Genomic DNA, 14,375 nt, shown 5'->3' with positions numbered 1-14,375 from the left:
TCTTTAAAAAAATTATGTTGTTTTAGACATAACAAAAGTGTTAAATACTAAGTAGGAGATTTTTTTTACAGTAAAACACGCCAGTAATAATTGTTTTCATATTATAAATATGATTGTGTCTAAAATGAAAAGACGTGTATAATACGTCAGTCACTCTCCCCCATTGACAGAACGTCGTTTTTTCACAAACTAAAGGAACGGATTGTAGAGTGGGAACTATACCTAACAGGTGATAATTTTCTACGAATAATGTAACTCAATTTTTGATAAAGAAGAAAGGGGATCGACAGGAGAGGGTTTCATCGACGTACGTGGTGCCACAGATGACTCAGCAACCACGGGGTTTGTAACACACCAGTTATTCCAGTTGTCATTCTCAGAAATACTTTCGGTGTCCCATTAAGCCGGTACAGCTTACTCGCGTAGCGAAATCGTTGCGCTGCGCTGGAGCTCCAACGAGTCAGGAGATGGTAATTGCTCAGAGTGAAGGTGGGAGAGCCCTGTATAAAGAGCTCACCAGCGCCTGGCAGCAGCATCAGTCATTGCTCGCTCCCAGCAGGACACACAAGCAGCAATGAGGATCCTGGTGAGTACATTGAGTAACTCAGTAATCACAGTTCTGAACACACTATAAAATTATCGGGACGGAAAGAGATTACTCCTCATATCAGTTCCCCAAAGTAGACACAGTAGTGGGTAGCACACTTGCCCAACAGGACATTTTTATTCTGCATGTCCATCGATTCAGAGATGGTTTGGAACCTCGGCTGTTAAGTACAGAAAGGCAAATCAAACACCTTTCGCAGTCTAAATTTCCAGATTGTTATTTTAGTGAGCTACCAGTTTCGGCGATATTGTGCGCCATCTTCAGGTCCCCTCCAACCTCGGTTACGCTCAAAATAGGGAGCATCATTCAAAGACTGGTGCCTGTAGTATTTTGAGACAGTGATCACTTCAGGCGTCACCTGCCGGCAGTTCGAACAGTGTACAACACTGAACAGTCAGCAGGTGATGTTTGAAGTGATAGCTGTCTCAGAAATCTACAGACACCAGCCTTTGAATAGTGGCCCCTATTTTGACCGGAACCGGGTTGGAATCTTCCTGCGCATCGATCAATGGACATGAAAATGGTGTAATATATCGCTGACACTGGTAGCCCAATAAAATAAAATAAATTGGAAATTTAGACGGCTGAAAGGTGTTTGATTTGACATTCAAAACATTATAGTGCCCGCCGACCAGCTGTTATATCGCACTGATGAGTATTTCAGTCACAAATTGGATATTTAGTGGGATTTCTATCCAATGGTATTACACTCTACAGTAAATGGGTACTCATTTCAGAGGTGACACTCTTTCTTCTTGCGTCTCATACAATATTTATGTGCATTTACTTTATCTCAGTTGCTCAACCTCCCGCGTTTCTGTCTGAGGGTGTTGTGACAACCACATATTCCTGTAACCGTTCACGTATATTGTTCTAAAATACTGTAATTCTATCCAACTATGCATTCTTTTTATAAATCAGAGATAAAGTGCGACAACTCAGTTCATTTCAGACTCCTTTGGAAACTATGAAATAAAATTCCACATAGTAAAATTTGGTTCTGATGTAAAGCGACAGACACTTTCGGCCACTATATCGCCTGAGATTACCCATCCTTTTTCGTATCTATCGTTCACCTGTATTTAGTTTGCCAGCGTCGTTCGCGTGGTTCAAGTTTTCTTATTTGGTTTCTCTTTTAGAAACTGTCCCCACGTTTACTAACATGTACTGGAAGTCAGAACCATCTCTTATTCGCAGTGACATAACAGATTTTGTTGTGGATGGCTTCCACGTGCGTATTGTGCAAAGCCTGATACAATAGCACAGTTCATCAATTTACTGGCAAATTTTTAAAAACCCTTTTGAAGTATTTCATTCGACGTGAGAGATCAAAATAACTCCATTCTGATAACTAGTTATTTTCTTCTTTTGAGCTGTCAGTCTTCTGACTGGTTTGATGCCTCCCACCACGATTTCCTCTTCTGCGCTAAGCTCTTCATCTCACAGCACCACTTGCTCCCTAAGGTCCTCAGTTATTTGTCGGACGTATTTCACTCTCTGACTTTCTCTGCAGTTTTTATGCTCTGCAGCTCCCTCTAGTACCACGGAGCTTATTCCCTGACTTCTTAAAACATGTGCCATCATCCAGTTCCTTCTTCTTGTCAGTGTTTCCCATATGTTCCTTTCTTCTCGGATCCTTCCGAAATGCTCGTAACACCTTATCAGTCCACCTCATTTTCAACGTTCTCCTATGGCACGCCATACAATGCTGTGTTCCAAACACAAGTTCCTAGAAATTTCTTCCTCAAATTAATGCCTATGTTTGATGTCAGTAGCTTCTCTTGACCACGAATGCCATCTTTGGCTGAGCTAGTCTGCTTTTTAGGTCTTCCTTGCTTCGTCCGTCACGAGTTATTTTGCTTCCAACGTAGCAGAATTTCTTAACTTCGTCTACTTCATGATCAAGAATTTTGATGTTAAGTTTGTCACTGTTCTCTTTTCTGCCGTTTCTCATTACTTTTGTCTTTTTCCGATTTCTTCTAAATCCATATCTTGTACTCATTAGATTGTTCATTCCATTCAACAGCCATAGTAAATCTTCTTCTCTTTCCCTGAGGACAGAAATGTCATCAGCGAATCTTATCATCGATAGCCTTTCATACTGAATTTTAATTCCACTCTTGAACCTTCTTTCCTGCTTGATTTGACGGTAGGGGCGGAAGACTGCATCCCTGCCTTATACCCTATTTAATCCGAGCACTAGGTTCTTTGTCCTCCAGTCTTACTGTTCTCTCTTGGAATTTGTACTACTGACTTCCACTATACTTACTCATATTTTTCCTCAGAATTCCGAGCAGTTTGTACTATTTTACATTCTTTTTGTGCGTCGCAGATCCTATGAGCGTGCCTTGATTTTTCTTGTCTTGCTTCCATTATCAAGCTCAACGTCAGAACTACCTCTTTGGCACCTTTACCTAACTGTGGTCTAACCTGTAATTAATTACATCGTCCAATATACTCCACTAAGCCTTGTAACTTTTTGCCAAGAAAGAAATAGTTTCATAAATCATCCGATAAAACAAAAGTTTGGTACACACCACAATAAGGTTGTGTTTCATTTTGGTGTTGGTATTTTCCTTGTGATTCTTCTTTTTGTATGTTTTTAGCTTTTCCAGCCCCTTTCAGTCAGGTTCAATCAACATCTTCCAAACATGATTTGCTTGCAAACAGAACCGACTGTCTGTGAGCATCTCTGGATACTACACTGATTTAATAAATCATATGGAAGATTAGTTTCTGGAGTAACAGAGAACTATACGAAAAATAATTTGATTCATAAAACACGCCGTAATCCTGATGTAGTGCTTGTTTGACGACACAGAAGTGACGTCACTAGCCACATGAATATACAGCGTGGTCCATTGATAGCGACCGAGCCAAATATCTCATGAAATAAGCATCAAACGAAAAAACTACAAAGCACGAAACTCGTCTAGCTTGAAGGGGGAAACCAGATGGCGCTATGGTTGGCCCGCTAGATGGCGCTTCCATATGTCAAACGGATATCAACTGCGTTTTTGTAGATAGGAACCCCCACTTTTTATTACATATTCGTGTAGTAAGTAAAAAAAATGAATGTTTTCACTATTCATAGTGAGTTAGTTAATTTATTGTTTGACACTGAGAAACTTTGTAATTATAATCTGTTTCCATTGTACACTTGTGTACTCACAATGAGGTTTACATGCTCCGCATATCAACTACATTTCATTTCTATATCACAATGAGATCACTCAACCTTTTTATTGAGAAGTGGAGTTCTGACATCCAGAAAGCAGTAATGCATTTCATTTCTATATCACAAGGAAATTACGCAACCGTTTCATTGAAAAGTGGAGTTCAGACATCCAAAAAGCAGTAATACAAAAAAATTAGTAATTATTTCTTTCCTGTGTAGCACACACCCGTCGACCTTGCATAATCTGACTGTCAGTAACCTTCAAATCTGCTGTTTTATTGCAGCGCAAAGAATTACTGTTTGAAGGAGGTGCTGTTCCTATTGTTTTTCAAAACAGCCATTATCTGATCTGTAATGACATCTTGCGCTGTTTCAGAATTAACGCAACACGCTTGCATAGCCAGTACACACAGTTGTACAGAACATGGTGTTTTTCTCAACAGGTGTGCGTGTACCTGTGCGGTCTGGCCCTGTCAGTCCTGGCTGAGGAGAAGCAGGTGAAGGAGAAGCGAGGACTCACCGGCTCTCTGGGAGGCTATGGAGGTGGCTTCAGTGGAGGCTACGGAGGCGGCTATGGTGGTGGCTTTGGAGGCGGCTATGGAGGTGGTTACGGAGGCGGCTACGGAGGCGGCTACGCTGGTGGACTCGGCGGCGGACTTGGAGGCGGCATTGGAGCTGGCATCGGTGGTGGAGCACCGCAGGTGACTGTCAACAGAGTCCCCGTCCCTGTCCCAGTGCCTGTGGAGAATACCATCCCGGTTCCAGTGCGCGTCCCAGTCACTGTCCCTGTGGAGCGGCCTGTTCCCGTCCACGTACCGCAGCCATACCCTGTCCCCGTAGACAACCCTGTGCCCGTCCCCGTCAAGGTCCCCACCCCAGTGTCTGTCCCAGTACCTCAGCCCTACGTCGTTAAGCGTCCAGTGCCCTACGTCGTCAGCGCTGGCCACGGCGGCTTCGGCGGAGGTCTCGGCGGTGGTCTCGGAGGAGGCCTGGGCGGTGGTCTCGGAGGAGGCCTCGGAGGCAGATTCGGCGGAGGCTACGGCGGCGGCTTCGGTGGAAGCTACGGCGGTAGCTTTGGAGGACTTGGGGGCTACGGAAAATACGGCCACTGAAACCTATGGCTGAGCCCAACACCTTGACCTGTACACGCTACCAGGACGTGTCCTGCATACATGAAATGTAAAACAGAAATAAACTGATTTGTATAAATATAGCTTTTTTTCTTTCCAACTTCAAAAATGAGTGAATATCGTATGAATACCTAACCAAGCATGTAACAAGTAAATCAATTGCAGGATGAAAGACTATAAATAATAGTGCAGCACCATCTACGATCCACGTCTTTGCTTCCTTAGATCTAGAAACCTACTCATCCGGCCAGTTTTTTACGATCTAAAATGTAGTGTCTCAAGCATAATTTGCTACATATTGCGTACACGAAATATTAACAGTCGAAGTTGCACAGAATGGCATGGAAAACTCTGTAACTCTAATTCCAAGCCATCCAGGGATCGACTTGACACTTAACTATCTGAGTCACAGATACACAGAGAATGAAGCAGACGATAAATCTACCAGAAGAGCCACAAGTGAGTAAGTGCGTATGTACTACAGCAAGAATATTTTATGTCATATAATAGTGCTTCAAACTCCTCATGAAATATAGTTTAAATCACTCGTTTTTACCAGTTCATTTTCTTATTTCAACTGCACAAGACTGACTTTCATAACTGACATAGGAGTATGGAACTGGTATAGCAATTGCAGCTAGACTTTCTACTAATTCTTCATACCTGTCAAAGCTGGAGCCTGTTTCTGAGATACAAGTACAGGTTCGACGAAAGTTGCCATAACATAGAAGTGCAACTGGAACTGTCTTGTTGACAGAAACAAGCAGTAACACAAATGTTTTTCAAAGGAAGGAATATTAGGGTTAAACGTGTGTACAGTTTTGTAGCCAAAAGACTGTCTACAACTTTTTTTTTGGTCATCAGTCTACAGACTGGTTTGATGTGGCCCGCCACGAATTCCTTTCCTGTGCTAACCTCTTCATCTCAGAGTAGCACTTGCAACCTACATCCTCAATTATTTGCTTGACGTATTCCAATCTCTGTCTTCCTCTACAGTTTTTGCCCTCTACAGCTCCCTCTAGTACCATGGAAGTCATTCCCTCATGTCTTAGCAGATGTCCTATCATCCTGTCCCTTCTCCTTATCAGTGTTTTCCACATATTCCTTTCCTCTCCGATTCTGCGTAGAACCTCCTCATTCCTTACCTTATCAGTCCACCTAATTTTCAATATTTGTCTATAGCACCACATCTCAAATGCTTCGATTCTCTTCTGTTCCGGTTTTCCCACAGCCCATATTTCACTACCATACAATGCTGTACTCCAGACGTACATCCTCAGAAATTTCTTCCTCAAATTAAGGCCGGTATTTGATATTAGTAGACTTCTCTTGGCCAGAAATGCCTTTTTTGCCATAGCTAGTCTGCTTTTGATGTCCTCCTTGCTCCGTCCGTCATTGTTTATTTTACTGCCTAGGCAGCAGAATTCCTTAACTTCATTGACTTCGTGACCATCAATCCTGATGCTAAGTTTCTCGCTGTTCTCATTTCTACTACTTCTCATTACCTTCGTCTTTCTCCGATTTACTCTCAAACCATACTGTGTACTCATTAGACTGTTCATTCCGTTCAGCAGATCATTTAATTCTTCTTTACTTTCACTCAGGATAGCAATGTCATCAGCGAATCGTATCATTGATATCCTTTCACCTTGAATTTTAATTCCACTCCTGAACCTTTCTTTTATTTCCATCATTGCTTCCTCGATGTACAGATTGAAGAGTAGGGGCGAAAGGCTACAGCCTTGTCTTACACCCTTCTTAATACGAGCACTTCGTTCTTGATCGTCCACTCTTATTATTCCCTCTTGGTTGTTGTACATATTGTATATGACCCGTCTCTCCCTATAGCTTACCCCTACGTTTTTCAGAACCTCGAACAGCTTGCACCATTTTATATTGTCGAACGCTTTTTCCAGGTCGACAAATCCTATGAAAGTGTCTTGATTTTTCTTTAGCCTTGCTTCCATTATTAGCAGTAACGTCAGAATTGCCTCTCTCGTCCCTTTACCTTTCCTAAAGCCAAACTGATCGTCACCTAGCGCATTCTCAATTTTCTTTTCTATTCTTCCGTATATTATTCTTGTAAGCAGCTTCGATGCATGAGCTGTTAAGCTGATTGTGCGATAATTCTCGCACTTGTCAGCTCTTGTCGTCTTCGGAATTGTGTGGATGATGCGTTTCCGAAAGTCAGATGGTATATCGCCAGATTCATGTATTCTACACACCAACGTGAATAGTCGTTTTGCTGCCACTTCCCCCAATGATTTTAGAAATTCTGATGGAATGTTATCTATCCCTTCTGCCTTATTTGACCGTAAGTCCTCTAAAGCTCTTTTAAATTCCCATTCTAATACTGGATCCCCTATCTCTTCTAAATCGACTCCTGTTTCTTCTTCTATCACATCAGACAAATCTTCACCCTCATAGAGGCTTTCAGTGTATTATTTCCACCTATCTGCTCTCTCCTCTGCATTTAACAGTGGAATTCCCGTTGCACTCTTAATGTTACCACCGTTGCTTTTAATGTCACCAAAGGTTGTTTTGACTTTCCTGTATGCTGAGTCTGTCCTTCCGACAATCATATCTTTTTCGATGTCTTCACATTTTTCCTGCAGCCATTTCGTCTTAGCTTCCCTGCACTTCTTATTTATTTCATTCTTCAGCGACTTGTATTTCTGTATTCCTGATTTTCCCGGAACACGTTTGTACTTCCTCCTTTCATCAATCAACTGAAGTATTTCTTCTGTTACCCATGGTTTCTTCGCAGCTACCTTCTTTGTACCTATGTTTTCCTTCCCAACTTCTGTGATGGCCCTTTTTAGAGATGTCCATTCCTCTTCAACTGTACTGCCTACTGCGCTATTCCTTATTGCTGTATCTATAGCGTTAGAGAGCTTCAAACGCATCTCGTCATTCCTTAGTACTTCCGTATCCCACTTCTTTGCGTATTGGTTCTTCCTGAGTAATGTCTTGAACTTCAGCCTACTCTTCATCACTACTATATGGTGATCTGAGTCTATATCTGCTCCTGGGTACGCCTTACAATCCAGTATCTGATTTCGGAATCTCTGTCTGACCATGATGTAATCTAATTGAAATCTTCCCGTATCTCCCGGCCTTTTCCAAGTATACCTCCTCCTCTAGTGATTTTTGAACAGGGTATTCGCTATTACTAGCTGAAACTTGTTACAGAACTCAATTAGTCTATCTCCTCTTTCATTCCTTGTCCCAAGCCCATATTCTCCTGTAACCTTATCTTCTACTCCTTCCTCTACAACTGCATTCCAGTCGCCCATGACTATTAGATTTTCGTCCCCCTTTACATACTGCATTACCCTTTCAATATCCTCATACACTTTCTCTATCTGTTCATCTTCAGCTTGCGACGTCGGCATGTATACCTGAACTATTGCTGTCGGTGTTGGTCTGCTGTCGATTCTGATTAGAACAACCCAGTCACTGAACTGTTCACAGTAACACACTCTCTGCCATACCTTCCTGTTCATAACGAATCCTACACCTGTTATACCATTTTCTGCTGCTGTTGATATTACTCGATACTCATCTGACCAGAAACCCTTGTCTTCCTTCCACTTCACTTCACTGACCCCTACTATATCTAGAGTGAGCCTTTGCATTTCCCTTTTCAGATTTTCTAGTTTCCCTACCACGTTCAAGCTTCTGACATTCCATGCCCCGACTCGTAGAACGTTATCCTTTCGTAGATTATTCAATCTTTTTCTCATGGTAACCTCCCCCTTTGCAGTCCCCTCCCGGAGATCCGAATGGGGGACTATTCTGGAATCTTTTGCCAATGGAGAGATCATCATGACACTTCTTCAGTTACAGGCCACATGTCCTGTGGATACAACTAATAAAGTTTTTGAGATCCTCTGTACATTGTACACTTAGCTTATACATTCAACACTAAGTTACATAAGGAAAACATTTGGACCTGTGGCATGTACAGCTATTTTACACATTTAGGTTATCAGTTTTTGCTCTCTTCGCTGCCAAAGATATTGTTACAACATAGCTCAAAACTCGTTTTAAGTCATGTACATACGTAGGTGTCCGCCTCCATAGCTGAGTGTTCAACGTAGATGTCTGCCATGCGGAGGACTTCAGTTGGATTTCTGGTACCATCAAAGATTTTTCCCTCATAGGGATTCTTGTACGGGGTACACTCAGCCTCGTGATGCCAATTTAGGAGCTACTTGACTCAGCAGTAGCGGATCCACAGTATGGAAAATCTGTATAGCGAGCGGGAGAACTGTGTGCTGACCACATGATCCTCCATATCACAACCGCAAGACGCCTGAAGGCAGAGCGTCAGACGGCAGCCGGAAGACATCTCTTGGGCCTTCAAGGCCTGGACAAGGAGTTCGGAAACATACACTGACCCAAAAGAATTGTAACACTAAGAAGGAGATGTGCCACATAAAGGAAAGTTTGTAGGCATTTTTGTACATCTGAAAGATGCAAATTTCGCCCCAGTGGTATAACAATGGCACTACTAGCGCCGGTATGAGAACGGAAATGAGGTTTGATTTAAATACGTAATGTAAAGGTCAAGAGTTAGTTACTTCGAGTCTGGACATGATGAGTTGATGTTAATTAAGAATGCCTTTAAGGAGACATAAAAGACGCCATTGTCAGCACCTCACTGAGTTTTAAAGAGGTCGTGTAATAAGGCTACGAGAAGTTGAATGTTCCTTCGGCGATATTGCAGAAAAACTTGGTAGAAACTGCAGACGACTGCAGATGACTGCTGGCAGCGGTGGGTATGAGAATATACGATAGCATGAAGATCAGGCTCCGAACGGCCACGCGGCACTACCGAGGGGGAAGTCCATCGTGTTCGGCGTATGGTTCTGGCGAATCTTATTGCAACAGCAATTTGAGCACCAGTTGGCACCACAGGGACACAACGGACTGTTACAAATCGGTTACTTCAAGAGTAGCTGCGAACCAACCGCCATGTAACCTCGTAACGCGGATTCCGCTGACCGCAAACCACCTCCATTTGCGACTTCACTGGTGTCCACCGAGATGTCACTGGAGGTCAGAGTGGAGGTCTCTTGCGTTTTCTGATGAAAGCTGTTTCTGTGAACATTGTGCCATACCATTGTAGCAGGCTGTTACAGCAACCGGTTTAGAAGTGTTTCAGAACAAAAACAGTCTCGGTTGTGGCTCAAATGGTTCTGAGCACTATGGGACTCAACATCTTAGATCATAAGTCCTCTAGAACTTAGAACTACTTAAACCTAACTAACCTAAGGACATCACACACACCCATGCCCGAGGCAGGATTCGAATCTGCGACCGTAGCAGTCCCGCGGTTCCGGACTGCAGCGCCAGAACCGCTAGACCACCGCTGCCGGCAGTCTCGGTTGTGAAATTATTTGTTGTCAATGACGTCCCCCCCCCCCCCCCCCCCGTTTCGGGCATCATCAGATTGTTTACAACAAGAAGAAACCAATGAATTAGATACAAATGGAGAAAAGGGGCGTGGTGCTATCTTGCGCGGTTACGCAGACAACGTGAACTAGAAGTAATGAGCCGGGCACGGCTAGCCTTTATCCCAACTATTGTTTGTCATATTCTATCACGATACTGCCGGCTCGTTTTCTTATTCCATTTACTGGCGCCACTAACTTCCTCCCTTACTTGCCGGTGAGCAGCAGCAGCAGCGCGTATCGATAAGTGCACTGTCGTACCATCTCAGGAGCGACCGATAGTATTTCCGGGTCGTCGCGTGTCTGCGAGTGAGTTGGACCAACAGTGCAGTCGGGACGCAGCAGCAGTGAAGTCGGGGACGGAGCGCCGGTGAGGCGCCGACAGCCAGTGCTCGCCGACCGCTGACGATACACGTGAACTGTCCGACGGCGGGAGATTGGAGCGGGACGACCGTTGGTTGGTCATTCGGTTTGTCGTCTCATCGGCCAACGTATATTTGGTCCTGTCACCGTTTCCGGGCCTGGGCAGTTGGTCGGTTGGCGTGGAGCAGCGGGGAAGTCTCCGTGGCGGGTGTCTGGCCGTGGCCTGGAGGCGTCCACGCGCTGTCGGAGTGTGAGGGGCTGTTCCCATTGCTACGAGGTCCGTGGCTCACCGATCCCAGTCACGAAGGTTGAGTTTTTACTTAATCCAAAAGCCAGCCCGAACTGGTCACATTGTGTCGTTTGAATTAGTTATCCTGTCGCTTAGTACGCTGACTGTCGGCCGTTTCTGTTGTCGTCGGATCGTGAATGATTAGTCCGACTGCCTGTCTCACCTAAGCGAGCGTTAGTGTTTGAATGCCAGGCCTACCCTCGAACATCTGAGCGCCCTTCGGTGTACTGCCTTTTTCTTTTTTTGTTTTTGTTGTCGTTACTTGTACGGCTTCTAGCCGATTGTTAAATTAATATTTTTTTGCACTTAAGGCGTAAGATTCTTTAGGCCTTCTGCCTAATTTAAAGAACTGTTTCACGTAAGGCCGTTGGCATTTTAAAAAAATTTAATATTGTTGAATTTTAAGTGTTGGGCTTTCAGCAGATTTTGAGTTTGAGTAGTTTTGCTCATAAGGCCTTCAGCCTAATTTATAGAACTGTTTCACGCAAGGCCTTTGGTATTTAAAAAAAATTAATGTTATGGAGTTTTAAGTGTTAGGGTTTCAGCCGATTTTGAATTCAAATTGTTTGCTCTGAAAATCTCAGATTCTTTGGGCCATCAGCTTAAATAAAGAACTATTGTAAGATAAGGCTTGCCTTTTAAATTTCTAATTATGAATGCGTTTTAAGTTATTGGCCTTCAGCCGTTTTTAAATTAAAATGGCTCTCAGCCGGTAATTAAGTCCCAAAGATTAAAGCTGTGTGTTTTTAAAAAAAATTATTTTGGGCACTTGTAACGTCTAATCAAATAATAAAGTTGTATGTTGGAATGTAACTGACAGCCCCTTATTTTGGCCCCTTTCCACAATTTAAACTACTTGTCCTGTCCTGCGGGTTTAGTGGGGCGTCTCAAGTACTAAAAACTTACCCGAACTTAACTGGATACGTGACCCATCAGTCATAAGACCACATATAATGTGAGATAAACACCAAGGTAAGCGGATACATAATCCATCCGTCATGAAACATCTAAACCATGTAGTGGACCTAGTGAAAAGAGAGAAACAGAATAATACCGAGGAAGTAGAAATATGTAACGGAAAAATTTACCACGTTTGTGGCATATTACCTTGAGCACACCAGCTGGCCCCGCAGTGGTAGTATAAGATAGAGCGACGCTTACAAAACCGCGGTAGAAGCAGCACATGGCACAATGTCTGCATTGTCGCGCACACAAACAGTATGCAAGTCGACATACAGGTGTCGCGTATAGTGCAGCTAGAAGTACACAGGTGGCACGCAAGACCGGGGTAAGGCACATTTTCGAAAAATAAACGTGCGTAAATTAGTAAATTAAAATACGTATAAGGAAACCAATGCAGAAAGATAAAACCGAAGAATAAAAAAAAAGTACCCCCATATAAATAATAGGTAAAATTATTACACGAAAAGCTAATCAAAATATGTTATTGCAAGGGAGTAAGACAGCTGAATTTTGGAGTACATTCATAGCGTATGCATTTTGAATGAATAAACTTTTCTTCCATTTCTTCTCTTTGTAGACAGTGACGATGCCCCAAAAGGGTGAAACTTGTCATTGACAATAAATAATTTCCCCACCCAGACGGTTTTTGTTCTGGAAAGCCGTTTCTGCCTTAGTGCCAGTAATGACCGTGTTTTGGTTAGGAGGATGGCAGCTGAGAGCCTGCAACAAACCTATCTTGCGTGCTAGACACACTGGACCTACACATGGAGTTATGATGTGGGATGCGATTTCATATGACAGCAGGAGCTCTCTCGTGGTTATCCCACACATACTGATTGCAAATTTGTACGTCAGTCTGGAGATTCGACCAGCTATGCTGCCTTTTCCAGCAGGATAACGCACCTACACAACACGATGCATGCTTGTAGTCAACATTCTGGCAATTACACCGGTTATTAGTGTACCAGCATTTCACATTTGCAATAGCTTATCTCACGCTTACATTAATCTTGCGATCTTAATCACTTAAATTTGTCACCTGGACAAATGTATTCCAGAAATTTCATTACTCTTCCTTAACTGTTTTTTGGTGCTGCGATTTTTAGGTAGCTTATTCTTGCTATCCTGAGCGCTACTGAATCGTATGATCATTACAACATCTCACTCTATCACAGCTACATGTCACGGCGATCTAAACTGCTGACGAGTCAAAAGCGTCACCACAACAAAATTGCAGCCACACTCCCTTACAAGACAAAACATTATGATCACTTGCTCAACAGAGTCTTGTCTTATTTTGGAAGACAACACAGCAGCGATCCTTCATGGCATGCATTCGACACATTCTTGATAGGTGTCCACAGGTATGTGATGCCATATGTCCTCGCACAGGTCATGTGATTCCTGTAAATTACGGGCCGGTGGTTTCTAGACGCGGATCTGACGCCTGATAGCGTATCAGATATCCCGGTGTAAAAACAGCAAAGTCTCTTCGCTATCATGCTCCGCAAAACACTTTAGCACAATTTGGACCTTGTGATTCGTAGCTTTACCCTGCTGGAACATTCCATGGCCATCGGGGAAGACAAGCATGAAGGAATCCAGGTGGTCCATAACAAATTTTACGCAATTCATAACAGTCATGGTGCCTTCGGTTATTACAAGTCCCATAGGAGCCGAAGTGAATGCTCCCCGTAGCGTAAAATTGCCCGCAATGGCCGGCTACGATGACAGCCGTTCGCCTGAATAACGGTCTATCTGAACATGATCATCCATCTGGTATAAGAAAACACGTGACTCAGCTGAGCAGTTGGCACGTTTACATTGATCCACAGTCCGATCTCGATGATCCCGTGCTCCCTACAGTTTTAATTTACGAAGTCGTTGAGTCAACATGGGAGAACGTAACGGTCGATTGCTTGCGGAGTTGTTCAACGGTGTGCGGTGGGCTGAACAGTATGCAATATAACACTTTTGTTTGCACCATCACTGTACTTTGTCGTCGGATCTGACACAGATATCCCGCTGTTCTGCTCCAGAGAGTGGCCAAGCTTCCTACCTCCATGTTTTGAGACGAGGCGTGGGCATATAACACCCTGTCGTCTACTCATGATTTCACCTTCCTCCAACCATTTTCCACAGATCCTCAAGACAGCAAACACGCTAACAGGTGGCCCGCTAACATGCGGGCCTTAACAATCTGCCGTTTTGAAAGACACTTACACTCGTGTCAACGGCTTTCCCCATTTGTGTCCCATATCAGTTGTAGAAGAATTCCCCAGTCGTCTCAGCTCCGCTTATATTTCTTACTCGATCACGTAGCCGCAACGTTGTCAGGCGGTATGTAGTCTCCCTGCAGGTAGTGATCATATTTCTCCTGCTTCTA

The 14,375-nt window shown here is 43.5% G+C and overlaps 1 protein-coding gene across 1 annotated transcript in view; it reads left to right on the top strand.

Moving 5' to 3' along the window:
- Positions 1-14,375, top strand: part of LOC126455819 (uncharacterized) — a 268,692-nt gene that overhangs the window by 213,754 nt on the left and 40,563 nt on the right. Inside the window, exon 4 of the mRNA XM_050091579.1 lies at positions 4,401-4,894. Within this exon, the coding sequence (XP_049947536.1) occupies positions 4,401-4,894 (494 nt within the window). The remainder of the gene's footprint in view (positions 1-4,400; positions 4,895-14,375) is intronic.

The sequence above is a fragment of the Schistocerca serialis genome, chromosome 2 (assembly GCF_023864345.2).
Source record: "Schistocerca serialis cubense isolate TAMUIC-IGC-003099 chromosome 2, iqSchSeri2.2, whole genome shotgun sequence".
In the NCBI taxonomy this organism is placed as follows: domain Eukaryota; kingdom Metazoa; phylum Arthropoda; class Insecta; order Orthoptera; family Acrididae; genus Schistocerca; species Schistocerca serialis.
Note: the sequence above shows the minus strand (reverse complement) of the source record. Positions and strands in the feature narration are given on the sequence as shown.